This window comes from Canis lupus, chromosome 1 (assembly GCF_011100685.1).
Source record: "Canis lupus familiaris isolate Mischka breed German Shepherd chromosome 1, alternate assembly UU_Cfam_GSD_1.0, whole genome shotgun sequence".
Lineage (NCBI taxonomy): Eukaryota > Metazoa > Chordata > Mammalia > Carnivora > Canidae > Canis > Canis lupus.
The window spans coordinates 57,502,829-57,515,633 of NC_049222.1; the positions used below are offsets into that span (position 1 = coordinate 57,502,829).

A 12,805-nucleotide genomic window follows, 5' to 3' on the forward strand; every position below is an offset into this window, starting at 1 on the left:
AACTAAGGAAGTGTGTTTTAGACCTTAGACCAAAGTGAGGTACCAGTTCTTTTCTCTTTTTTTTTAAGATTTTATTTGGGATGCCTGGGTGCCTCAGTGGTTGAGTGTCTGCCTTTGGCCCAGGGCGTGATCCTGGAGTCCTGAGATCGGATCCCACATCGGGCTCTGTGCATAGAGCCTGCTTCTCTCTCTGCTTGTGTCTCTGCCTCTCTCTCTCTGTCTCTGTCTCTCTCATCTTTTATTTATTTATTCATGCTTTTATAATAAACTGAAAGATTTATGCCTCTTTTTTTTAAATTTTATTTATTTATGATAGTCACAGAGAGAGAGAGAGAGAGAGAGAGAGAGAGAGGCAGAGACACAGGCAGAGGGAGAAGCAGGCTCCATGCACCGGGAGCCCGATGTGGGACTCGATCCCGGGTCTCCAGGATCACGCCCTGGGCCAAAGGCAGGCGCCAAACCGCTGCGCCACCCAGGGATCCCAGATTTATGCCTCTTAAATTACATTTGAACGCTCCAGTGTTTCAGTACTACAACTAAAAGCAGCCACAGTGACTCTACTGTGAATTCCACATTTTCAATTTTCTCAGAAAAGTGGTCATAACAGGAGAAAATCTTCAAATGTACGTTTAAAAGAAACAATTAATTTTGGGGAAATGCACTGGAATAAGACCAGAAAAATTAAATTTTCAGCTGGGTTTTCTGACTATGTAACTGTGATGACATCATCCCAAGTCTCAATCACATCATCAGTAGAATAAGGCTAACGGTGGCTATCGTTTTTACTTCACAAGACTCTTGGAAGGGAAAAAAATAATAGGTGGTAATTACTTTGAGCTTTTCTTAAGAAAGGCACTGCATTACTAATAGTTTTTCAACATCACGTTATAATGCTACTGACAATCTTTGTATTTAATTTTACATTTAGAAAAAAAACATTTACATTTAGAATTTAAAGTACTTTAAGGCAATCACCACAAAAAGTAGACTTGTGATTAAATCACACTTTAAAAATGGATACATTTTAATGTTGCAGGGATATGACTTTAGAATTAGCCTGTCATCTCTTTTTTATATGAAATATAAGGCCTGATTACAGACTTTTTTGTGATTTGACCTCTGTCATGGGATTTCTCTTCAGACCACTAGATGGCGCAACCTGAGGTCTAAAGCTTTGTCAAAAAAAAAAAAAAAAAAAAACGGTGAGGATGCAAGGACCACGATGGTGTTCTGTATAAGGGCAAAGTCTGAAGGGGCAGCCAAAAAAAGTTACAAGGTTTAGGTTTTATTCCTGACCCTGCTATGCTCCATGGGCAGCATGTGACTATGGTGAATTTCCTCTGCTCCCCCTTCCTCTCTAAAACTGATTCTAACACTTGACACCTGCCTCCTCTCAGGAGCCTTTACAAGGATCAATGAAATAATGCTGCTGAAGGCCGGATTTTTAATGAAAGCTGTCACACACAAGCAAAACATTAGTGGGTGAGTATGTAACTAAGGTCCGCCCTTCCTCTGTGTTAAAATGCTTCTGGATTGGGTAACATTTTGTAAAAGAACATTTGCTGGAGTAGTGAAAATGATTAAGAGGGAGGGAACTGGACCTTTGAAGGAAAGTGCAAAGGCCAGGAGACAACCCAATGCACAAGAGAAGGGTAAGGGTGATGAAATATTCTCTTCATTGCAAGAAGGAATCTTGCAAAGGAGTGGAAGTGGATTTGTTCCCAGTGTTTTGAGGACAGGAGGAGCAGACAAGAACTTCCGTGACATCAGAAAAATCAAGAAGACATAAAAAGTTTAGAGGAGAGATATTTGGAAAGTGATGTTCTACATGTTCTTAGTTTTATATCAAACAGATCTCTTCCTTTTAAGATTTTTTAAAAATGGGATCAGAACCTTAACATGAGATCTACCCTTGTAACATAATTGTAAGTGTACAATACATTATTGTTGACCACCGATAATGTTGTACCACAGCCCCTAAAGCTCATTCATCTTGCTTGACTAAAGCTTTATGCCCATTGGCTGATAACTTCCTATTTCCTCTTCCTTACAGCCCCTGGAAACCCTCTTTGAGTCTATGAATTTGAATATTTTAGATTTAGATTTCTCATCTAGGTGAAATCATGCAGTATTTGTCTTTCTGTGTCTGGGTTCAACCATGTTGTCTCACATTGCAGAATGTTTCTTTCTTTTTTTAAAGACTGAATAGTATGCCATTATATGTATATACCACATTTATATGTATATACTACATTTTCTTTATTCATCTGTCAATTGTGTTTTAGGTTGTTTCCACATCTTGGCTATTGTGAATAGTGCTGTGATGAATATAAGGTGCTCATATCACTTCAAGATCCTGATTTCAATTTTTTTTTGGATAAATACCCAGAAGTGGGATTGGTAGGTCTTATGGTAATTCTATTTTTAATTTTTTTTGATAAACTTTCAAACTGTTTTCCATAGTAGCTGTACCATTTTGAATTCCTACCAACAGTGTGCAAGGGTTCCAATCTCTCCACATCTTCACCAAAATTTGTTGTGTGTGTGTAGAGAATGGAAAACTTGGATTTCAATTTTATCCACATTATTCATGAAATAATGAAATAATAAGAAATGAAATGAAATAATGAAAGTAATCATTACAAGAATGGGGAAAATCTTTCATTTGGATTATGTTTTGAATGCATAAATTTTTGTATATACTAGTATTCAATTTTTATCATATTCTTTCTGGGACTCAGTTTTCTTGTCTGGAAAATGGGAACAACTCCTACTCTGCTTACTTCATAAGGATACTGTAAGGGTAAAAAACAAAAAATACATAAAACTGCATTTGGAGTCACAAAGCACTATGTAGAACTATTATTGCACCATGTAGAACTATTATTTTCACTCACATGAAAAGTCAGGATGGCAATGTATCATGATATTAAGGATCCGGAGAGAAGAGAAGAATGAGACCAACTTAATAGGTCTGTTGTGGGAACCTGGAGGCAGTATACCTGAACCTTAAAGTGTCCGATACCCATATACACTGTCCAGGTCTCCCACAAATGAACAACAACCCTAGTTTAATAATTGTAGGCTGGCAGATTAAAAGGATTTTGGCTAATGATGCATTTCCTGATCTCATCTTCTATCTAAGATATTTGAGCTACTCTCAGGTGATTCCAAGTTGTCTCTCATATAACAGGGCTGTGAAAGTTCTTAGAGCACATACTTTTATAGGAAGCTTTATTTTTCAATTGGGAAAATATTGTTCTGGGAATAAAATGGCTACAACTGCATTCTCTGAGGCAGCCAAAGACCACCTCCTCTGTGTGCTGAAGTGATTACAAAGAAACCAGTTTGGGGTGTGCATGTTACCAGGTTGCCCTATTACACTCCTTTTCTATTTACCTTCTCAAAATATTTTTCCTAGTGTGGCCAGAAAAATCTATAGATGTTTAAATGCCTAAAAGCATTTTCCTCTGTTCACAATAGCTTTATTCCTGGGCTGAAATAAAATGGTTTCAATCAGAATCTCTTAGCACCTAATAGTGAATACAGATAGAGCCTATCCAATCAGAGCAGAAAACCACAAGACTGAGGAAAGTCAAAGATTTTCAAAACATATTGAAAGAGCTAAAAATGCATTTACCTGGGCAATTATGTCTATAATTTCTGAATAACTATGGCATCTTCTTACACAAGATCGAGCCAAAAAGTCTTCCACCAGCCGTGTTCCAATGCCATATCCCCTGTGATGAAGGAAAGGGTGTGGTCTGTAAATAATATTTGAATAATGAACTCTATCAATGTTTAGGGATGGAGTCCTCTATTTAGCATTTGCATGGATAACAAAGCAAATCTGACAAGTCCAATGGCTATTGGCAGAGAGCAATTGTCCGGGAAATATTAACTAGTTTCCTATGAGCAGAGAAGCCTGAAAAGGAAAGGTTGGCCCAAATTTGACAATGTAAAGTTAGAGGAGGTTGGTGTTTGTAGCCTAATATCTCTTACTGGCAAAGAACTTTCTCATCAGTGGCTGTTGATGGAAACAGAATGAGCATCTAGCTAACTTGTCTGCTATAGATGTGGTACATGGCTGCTCATTCTTCTCTTAGCATAGTTATCATGGTAAGAAGACAGGCATGTCCAGGATGAGCACCAGAAGGAGAGGAAGAAGGGAAAAGAAAAATCTATTTTTATTGCCTGTGTAGTTTTCTGCAGTTAGAACTTTGAAGTTTAACGAAAAGGAAAAAAAAGCAACATCCAAAAATTCATTTTTCATTCTAGGGAAACTGAATCTATGGGACTTGGGGGAAAGTATTTGTATGACGGGCTAGCTCCACCCTACTACAAATGGATTCAGTAGTACCTGAAGCACAATGTTGAGAACATCTTATTGAGATGTCATAATGCGGCTGAGATGGCTGAGCAGACACTTGTGGCAAGACAGACCTAAGAACTTTCAATCTAGTTGAGCAAATATGACCTTAATGTTGGAAATAAAAAGGAATAAGACTGCTTTTGCTAAACAACTGGCACAAAATTTGTCTATTAACTTCACAACCACATGTACATAGACAAGTGAAATGATTTGAACGGAGCAATAGAAGGCCCACCAAGATAAAGTCACCACAGTGTGTAAAGGGAATGTTTCATAGGGTAGAGCCTCAACTAGGCTAAATCTCACCTTCAACCTTTCTAACTAAATCTTCTATTAATACAGGCTCTCTAGTCATTGCCCTGTTAGAGTCCTTTTCAGGATCCATAATTAAGAGGTTTAAAAAATGTTGACAGATATTTTATTATTGAGCAATAATCTGATGATCATATAATTACTCTGAGAAAATTAAAGGCTGAATTTATGCAGAAGTATACAAGGAGAATGGACTTTAAAAGGAAGGAGTGCATTTCTCCCTTTAATATATTTTTAAGTAAAGCATAGCAATGGTAAAAGTGTTCAAACAATAAAAACACTACATAGGAAAAAGTGAATCTCTCTTCTATGTATAATCCTGTCTCCAAGTTCTCTCAGGCAACTGCCATTAGCATTCTTTTTGCATATCCTTACACAGATAATCTGTATTATATAAGCACATATTTGTATTAGAAGGGGTTATATTAGAACAAAAGACTTCTGAAAAGAATCAGTTTGATGATCCATCACATTGTTGAAAGAACAGTCTGTTTTATCATACTTTTGCTTATAATTGACTAGCAAAGAAATGATTTCTCCCTAAAAAGAATATATTCCATGCTTGGTTTTCATAGAAAAAAAAAGTTTCCTTTCTCTTACTTTATACTTTATGACAACCCAAATGGCATTTGTCAGAAATTATGTTCAGCTTTAAAATGTGGTTCATTGAAATAATAGAAGAGCTCATGAAGTGGAGCAAGCAAACTCATTAGAAGCAGACAAAATTCAGAGGATGTGAGGAAACAATATACATTCCATGAGAATAAAAGACTTCTACTTACATTTTATCTAGATATTTATTCACATCTTCGTCTTTTTCATAATCTTTGCACAGTTGGGCAACCAGTGCTCCATAGGTGAGGACAAAGAGATCTTTGTTCTAGAGAAAAAAGGGTTGGTTTTACTTTACAGGTAAAGCTATGGACAATATGCTACTCTATTTTTTTAAACAAATTTTCCAATTAGAAGAAGTCTTGGAGATCATCTTCATATTTTTTCCACCCTCCTAATTATTGCAATAATTTTGACTTTTGAGAAAAAGTTGTACCCATATTTGGATCCATTGCTGATGAGAAAAAACACTGTGAAATGAAATAAATTTCTTAACAGGAGAAATCTTTGTATGCATTTGCTATATTATATAGCTTGCAAGGTATTTTCACAGAGCAAGTTTTTAAAAAAGGAATAATTGCCAACATAAATTTCTGTTGTTCTAGAATGGCCTTTGGTATTGGCTGACCATGTTTTCAGTTGGAAGAAATAATTGGTTGAGACTTCTCATGAGTCTGCACAATCCCTAATGGGTTCCACATCTGCCAAGGAGGCCAGCAGGATGAAAACCCAGCTGTAGCAGCAAATTTGTGAGGTGTTGTTTTCTTCATACTTAGTGAAAAAAGGAGAATTTGTACTTTCCTTATAGATCTCCAAAATATGGCCTATTTTCAGAGTGAACTAAATATGAAAACTACGACTAAGAATAATTTATGTTTGGTTTAGCATTGAGAGGTTGAAAATAATGGGAAACAGAACACACAAAGCTCGACCAATCCACTTGACAAAGTCTCTCTATTTTGCTTCTGCTATTGAATACTATCTAAGTAAGGGCCGGAGATATTAGGGATAATTTATTCCAATGCTGTCAGTCCCACAGAGGAGGGAATGAGGCCTCAGGAGGAATGAGTGACTTGTCCAACTAGCCATCAACTGGCAGAGCCAGGGTGGAACCTGAGACTGCAGGCTTCACTCTGACATAGCAATTATCTCTGAGATGCACAAAAGAAGGCCTATTTGAAATAGGTAGGTGGGAGAGGGAGGGAGGGAAGGGATCCACTGTTTAAAATAATCTTATTCTGTGCATAGCATAATCTTGTGTTTACATGAAAAGGTAAATGTGGATTCCAGTTAGAAGAGGTGTCTATACCTCTAGACTCAGGTGTCTTGGGTAGCCTAACATGGAGGGTAAGATAAGACCTGATAAGATTTTTTTTTTTTAAGGCACAAGCCTCAGAAATGGCTAACCAAACCAATAAAAATTTTTTTCAACAAAATGTTATATAATTTTGATCCAAATACTTCCAAAATTTGTCCAATACCACAAGAATCCACTTCCATATACGTGGGTTTATGTCATAACAAATATGTTTCTTTAATCAGATAGAATGTTTGTAATAACTAAATAAGTTTTAAATGGATAGAATCTAAATAATTATAAAAATTAAGTCCATATGTGGATATAATTTACACTGAAAATATAAATCAAAATGTCATAAGTGTGCGTAGAATGTACATTATATACACTAATTGACATTACATCAAGGACTAATCTATATGAATCAGGTATAGGAAAATAATAAGTACATTAATATTTCTACTAGAAAAGAAGAAATGTAAAGCAAGTGATTTTAACATAAATATTGTTAAATCACTAAAGAGTCACAATGTATTCAATTTTAATTCTGTTCTTATTTAACTTGAAAAACTTGATCATACACTATAAGAAATGTCTGTAAATTATACATGAAGTATCTTCTCAACAAATAAGGAGCCACCACGGAAGACAAATTATGCTATGTGGTTAAGACCACAGCATAAAAATAAGCAAAGGTGAAGGAGAGACAGAGAGAATAATGTGGTTGTTGCCACTAGCAAGAAAAATAGAAGAATTTGACCAAGAGGTAACAGGAAATGAAATTACACCCTACTCATATGCCAGAGCCTCAACATTGTGCCCATTTATAATATAACCAAACTGAAATCATGGCATTTTCTTCTTCCTCTTTCTCGCTTATTCTGATGGGTGAGTAGTCACTACAGTTGACTCGTAGCTGAATTTTAAGTTCAACACCCATGAGGCCCATTTTCCATTCTGCATCCTAGTAAAAGGTGATTCCTTAAACTACATGTCCAGTAGGTCTCAAATCCATACTACTGGTCACAGAAAATGTCAACATAAAATTTGACATAGTTCATAAAACAATAAAAAGTCATTTTCACATATAAAAAACAGAACACCATTAATTATTTGAGGTTTTGGATATATTAGGATAAAAGTGTGTTTTAACTGACACATAAATGAAGTGATTTAGGTACAATATCTCAACTCTACAAAATCTTTTAGTATTTCAGAGCCTCACATAAAAATAAGTCAAGATCCCAGAATACCAGAGGGGGTATCTACAAGCATTCCCATTTGGGATGTGCCAGTTAATCATACAACTCTAAGTACCCATAACTGAAATTACCTAATTTTATTCAATGCTCATCAGTTTCCTTAAATAATTAAAAGAGCTTTAATTTAATGATAAATTTTCACATCTGCAATTTCTAATGAGAGGATTATAAAAGAATATTTATCCAAAACTAATCTGCAAACAACTAAGTTTTGAAAATAACTCTGAGCTTGGAATATACAGAAAGGTTAATAGCACATATCAAATTATAGTAATAGATACTTACATTTGAGACAAGGAAATATATTTCTAAAGGCAATCTTTTAATGCTGAGGTTTTTTTGCTGATTTATTCCCCTTAATTTAACACACAATCACTATTTTATATATATTTCACATACATTTCATTTCCTAGTTCTGAAGTAAGAAATACAAAGAATTGCTTCATCTTTTTATATTTTCTATCAGACACAAAAGATAAATTTGACCCTTTATAGAGCTAATTAGTCACAAAAGAAAACCCTAAAATATGTATAAAGGATCAATTATTTTGTCACAGTGTGTTAGAGATCATTGTACTGTTCCCAGAGGTGTCTTTTATGATCCACTCTACTAAACACACCTTTGCTCCACTGAAAAAAAAAAAGTCTATGTATAAGTGTCACCATTTAAAATAAATCAGAAATCATTCAAGAAAACATTTTCCTTGAAGTAGAAGAAAACCTTCTTTGAGAATATATTTATAAAAAGACCTTACGATTTTATGGTATTCTGGTCTTCTGTGTGCAGGGCGAGACATAGTGCTTGATAGATGGAGAATGTGATCTTCGATTTCTTTTCACTGGTTTTTACCTTAGAGGCATATCAATCTCTGTCCTTCCGTTTTTTGCAAGTTCCTTCTTGCTTTGAGACGAGTGCTACTTCTGCACCCTACTGCTGTTGCTCCTGGCTGGGCTGTAGAGGAAAACAATCATGAGCAGGACTGTCTTATAGGCACGTTTCTTGCCACGGATCAAATATTGCTTCACTGGTGAGAACAAGTTGTAATCTAGAGGCATAAAAGCTGATAGTGGGAAGTCAGATAAGAAGCACCAGCTACTGAAAATTCTTTAGCCCAAGGGATATAAGAGTGGTGTTTTGCTCTCATGCCAAGGCATTGTTCTAAAATCACAAACAGAAACCTTCACAATCCAAGACAGATCTCACTGTTAGCATTATTCAGTCTTTGTATTGATTGTTGTGTGAATTCGAGACAGGATCAGCAATCTGTAGGTACTACCCCTTGGGTTCAAACCTAATCAACAACTCTAATAGGTATCGCACACCCCCATCTTTCATGATTACCAAATTCAAATATATTTGGTACTTTTGTTTTCATAAGCAGCAGTTTTAAGGAATGATGGATTTGGGGGTATTAGTATTTTTTGTCGTGAAACTGTTGCTCTAAATGAGTGTTCTACAGTTGAATAATGTATAATGATTTTGGCAGAGAAAGCAAGCCCTCAGCTTTCTTTTGTAGTCCCTGAGATATTAGCTCCTGAAGCCTCTCTTTATTTAAGTAGGAGTATACATATTTAAAGTTAAAACGAGAAACTCCCTCATCTTGACAGCTGCAGGGTGTGGAGGATCAAAACTGTTCCAGAAACAGAAGCCTAAAACTCAATTTAAAGAAAGTAGTTTCCTACTTCTTAACATCTGAGTCAATGAGCCCTGTATGTTCTCGAAAATTCTTGCTATAAAGTATAGCAAGTATAAAGTATATAGTATAAAGACAGACTACTCACTACTTTGAAAGAGTGTGGTGGAGTTGAAAGAGCCTAGGAGAATTTGGAAGTCTCAGGCTGAGCTGCAGTTCTACCATTTACTGGCTGAGTGACTTTGGACAAGCTATTTTATTGCTCTATGGCTCAGTTTCCACATTTGCAAAAAGGCAATAATAATATCCACCTCACAGAATAATTGTGAGTATCAAAGAGATAATGTGTGCTATAAAACACATTATAATGCACCATAGAAACACTAATTACTGTAGTTTTTTCTCGTGTGTATATTGAATGGGGTTCCACAATATTTAGGGTATTCCTATTAATGCCTGTATTCCATGACTATTCCCAGGAAAAGTCAGTTTTGCTGGGTGGTGGTGTAGGGGGGCGAAGGGTGCTTTTTGGTGGTGGATTAACACCACCTTATATTTATGTAAAGCTTACAATTTAAAACATGGTTTTCACTTTATCTCCCTCTAATTCAATTACCATCTGTAATTGATTGCCATGTCCTAGGATAAGAATCTAAAAGTCACGTTAAGAAATTAGAAATTTGTTCAAAGCCGCTGGAGAGTTGGCAACAAGGAAGGATTTAGGCTCAAGTTTCTGACTCCAAATCAAACATTTTTTTCTACTGTACACACTCTTATGTTAGAGCAAAATAATTTAGAGGTGGACTCACAATGGCTACGAAGGCTTGGTGAGAGCACGCTGCTGAGCCTAGTGTGGGGGCAGTGCTGAGTCCTGAGAAAAACAGCACAGGCCTGTGTGCTTGGTGCGTGGAGAGTGGTGGTCCAGGAATCCGTTTCACTGAACTCTAATGACTGTGGTGTGGAAACATCACGGCCACCTTGAGGATTCAGGACATCGTGGGCACATTGGGACAAGCCAGCTCTTCCTCTGGACTGCCAGGCCTTCCCCTCTCTCCTGCCCTTTCACCCAGGACCATGAGGCTTGAGGAAGGAGTCCCTGCCTGGCGTTCCTGCACGAGAGGCACAGCCTGCACGAACACAGCTGCAGCCGGTGGTGCTGGGACACTGGATTGTGTCCCAGAATCTGAAACCCACCAACCTTCAGTGGCCTTTATGATCTAAGGCAGGCTGGTGTGCCCCAGGCTCTTTCTTTTCTTCACGTTCTTCCCTTAAATAGAAGAAAGTACAAAGGGTATGTTTCAAACAGGTAGCTGGTAGATAATTTCTGTCTTGGCAGTGAACTGGGAAGAAGAATCATTTCAAAATAATGCAGAGGAGGAGCTTTTCCTCTTTTATTAAGAGTTCTTTTGGTAGCCTAGGACAGACTTGGAGCCAGGGTTGGGAGAATGATGCAATGGTCGATGGCATCATAGGGCACTGCAAACCGACCAGCCCAAGGAAGCGATGAACTGAGCCAGTCCCCGAGAGTGGTCCCTTGGGAGGTACCTGGGCAGCTGAGTAGACTGCGGAGGTGCTGACAGAGGGGAACCCCTACTGATCCATCATCAGCTGTGTCATCGTCCTCTGAGATTGCCCACAAACTATCAGACACAGCCATCACATCTGCTTCAGGAGTGTCTTACCTTTTTGCAATTTCTTTTTCTATTTAAAGCTGCCTTTCGCATTTATTTTAACCACACTTCTTTACATAAAATGAGTGATAATATGTTCAGCACCCCAGCCCTCTGAGGACTGCTCTAGCTGTCAGATCTGATTTCCCTATCCGTGTGCCAGCACGTCCTCAGCCAGGGAGCCTCTGGGTCTCCGCTGACAAGTAGACATTTAATATGTTGGATAGACAGGTGACAGCAAGCTATCTTTAACAAAAAGACCATTTGGTTGTAACACCCCAAAGAAAATTGATCCATCATAGATGTAATCATTCACAATTACTGACGAGTTACACACAGGACCCCTGAGGAAGTCATTAGTTCTTTTGACTGTAAACAACGATAAAAAATTAAGAATTTGTCATCAAGAAACTCCTTTACGGCAAGACTTTGATACTCCAATAGTGACTTCTCATTTATCAGTGCTCCATCCTTTCTTGCGTTGTTCCCTGAAACACTGGTCTACAATTTCCTTCTCTCTTCCTCACTTCCCGTATGTTCCATTACATGGACTTTTAAAATATGAAATTATAAACACAAGGAAAATGTGGTTTTTACTACCACGTTCCATGGAACAAGTTGCTAGATATACTTGAGGTCTTGTTGTAAGCAATAAAGCAATGCTGATCCAGTTGAAATAGCCAGCACCCTCTTTAATTCTATTCTGTCCTCCTCAGTGGTCACCACTACATAGAACTTGATATTTATTATTTCTATATATGTTTTAAAATTCTCTATATGTTAGTAACTGCAAAGAATATGTAGTATCATTTCATTTTATTTTATTTTTTAAAATATTTTATGTATTTATTCATGAGAGACACACAGAGAGAGGCAGAGACATAGGCAGACGGAGAAGCAGGCTCCCTATGGGGAACCCAATGCAGGACTCAATCCCAGGACCCCGGGATCACAACCTGAGCTGAAGGCAGATGCCCAACTGCTGAGCCACCCAGATGCCCCATCAGTTTGTTTTAAAATGACATAATTTATCATACTGTACATATCCTACAGCTTGCATTTTTTCTTCCCAGTTATTTGTTAAGGTTTATCCATATCCATGGCTGTCACTCTAGCTCATTTATTTTCACAGCCTTTCTAGATGAGATTAGCAAACTTCTTCTGAGAAGGCCCAGAGCGTAGGTGTTTTAAGTTCTACAAACATATGGACTCTGTCACAACCACTCAACTCTGCTATTGTGATGGGAAAGCAGGAACAGGTGTGCCTGTGTGCCAATAAAACTTTATTTGTAAACATGGAGATTTGAATCTCATGCAGTTTCACATGTTATAAAATACTAAACAAATTTTTTGTTACATCCAACTGTGTTAAGATGTAGAAACCATTCTTAACTCAAGTCGAAGAAAACAGGCAGTTGGCCAGTTTTGTCTATGAGCCTTAGATGGTCAACCCCTCGTCTACAGCATTCTGTTTCTGCAGTTGATTCATCTGTTTCTTCATTATTGGACATTACTAATGAAATGGAATGGAAATACTGTGATGGGATACTACATACACAGACATACAAGTTGACAATTGCTCTATCTTCATAATGGATTGTTCCTTTTATTATGATGGAGTGTCCCAAATTAGCCCTTTTGACACT

At 37.3% G+C, this 12,805-nt stretch overlaps 2 protein-coding genes across 9 annotated transcripts in view; one reads left to right on the forward strand and one right to left on the reverse strand.

Annotated features, from left to right (window-relative positions):
* TRAPPC3L (trafficking protein particle complex 3 like) overlaps positions 1–12,805 on the reverse strand; it is a 65,074-nt gene that overhangs the window by 27,990 nt on the left and 24,279 nt on the right. For 4 of the 6 annotated variants that reach the window (XM_038526627.1, XM_038526625.1, XM_038526626.1 and 1 more), the window contains 3 exons: positions 8,611–8,807; positions 5,467–5,564; positions 3,641–3,740 (listed from right to left, as the gene is read on the reverse strand). In XM_038526627.1, coding sequence (XP_038382555.1) covers positions 3,641–3,740; positions 5,467–5,564; positions 8,611–8,652 — 240 coding nt within the window. In that variant the 5' untranslated portion in view covers positions 8,653–8,807. Of the gene's footprint in view, positions 1–3,640; positions 3,741–5,466; positions 5,565–8,610; positions 8,808–10,298; positions 10,757–12,805 lie in introns of all 6 variants that reach the window. The other 2 variants (XM_038526624.1, XM_038526630.1) reach the window with 2 other exon arrangements.
* The window catches only part of CALHM4 (calcium homeostasis modulator family member 4), a 55,053-nt gene that overhangs the window by 26,300 nt on the left and 15,948 nt on the right, over positions 1–12,805 (forward strand). For 2 of the 3 annotated variants that reach the window (XM_038526616.1, XM_038526618.1), the window contains exons 3-4: positions 1,398–1,482; positions 2,286–2,400. In XM_038526616.1, coding sequence (XP_038382544.1) covers positions 2,324–2,400 — 77 coding nt within the window. In that variant the 5' untranslated portion in view covers positions 1,398–1,482; positions 2,286–2,323. Of the gene's footprint in view, positions 1–1,397; positions 1,483–2,285; positions 2,401–5,901; positions 6,051–12,805 lie in introns of all 3 variants that reach the window. The other variant, XM_038526617.1, reaches the window with a different exon arrangement.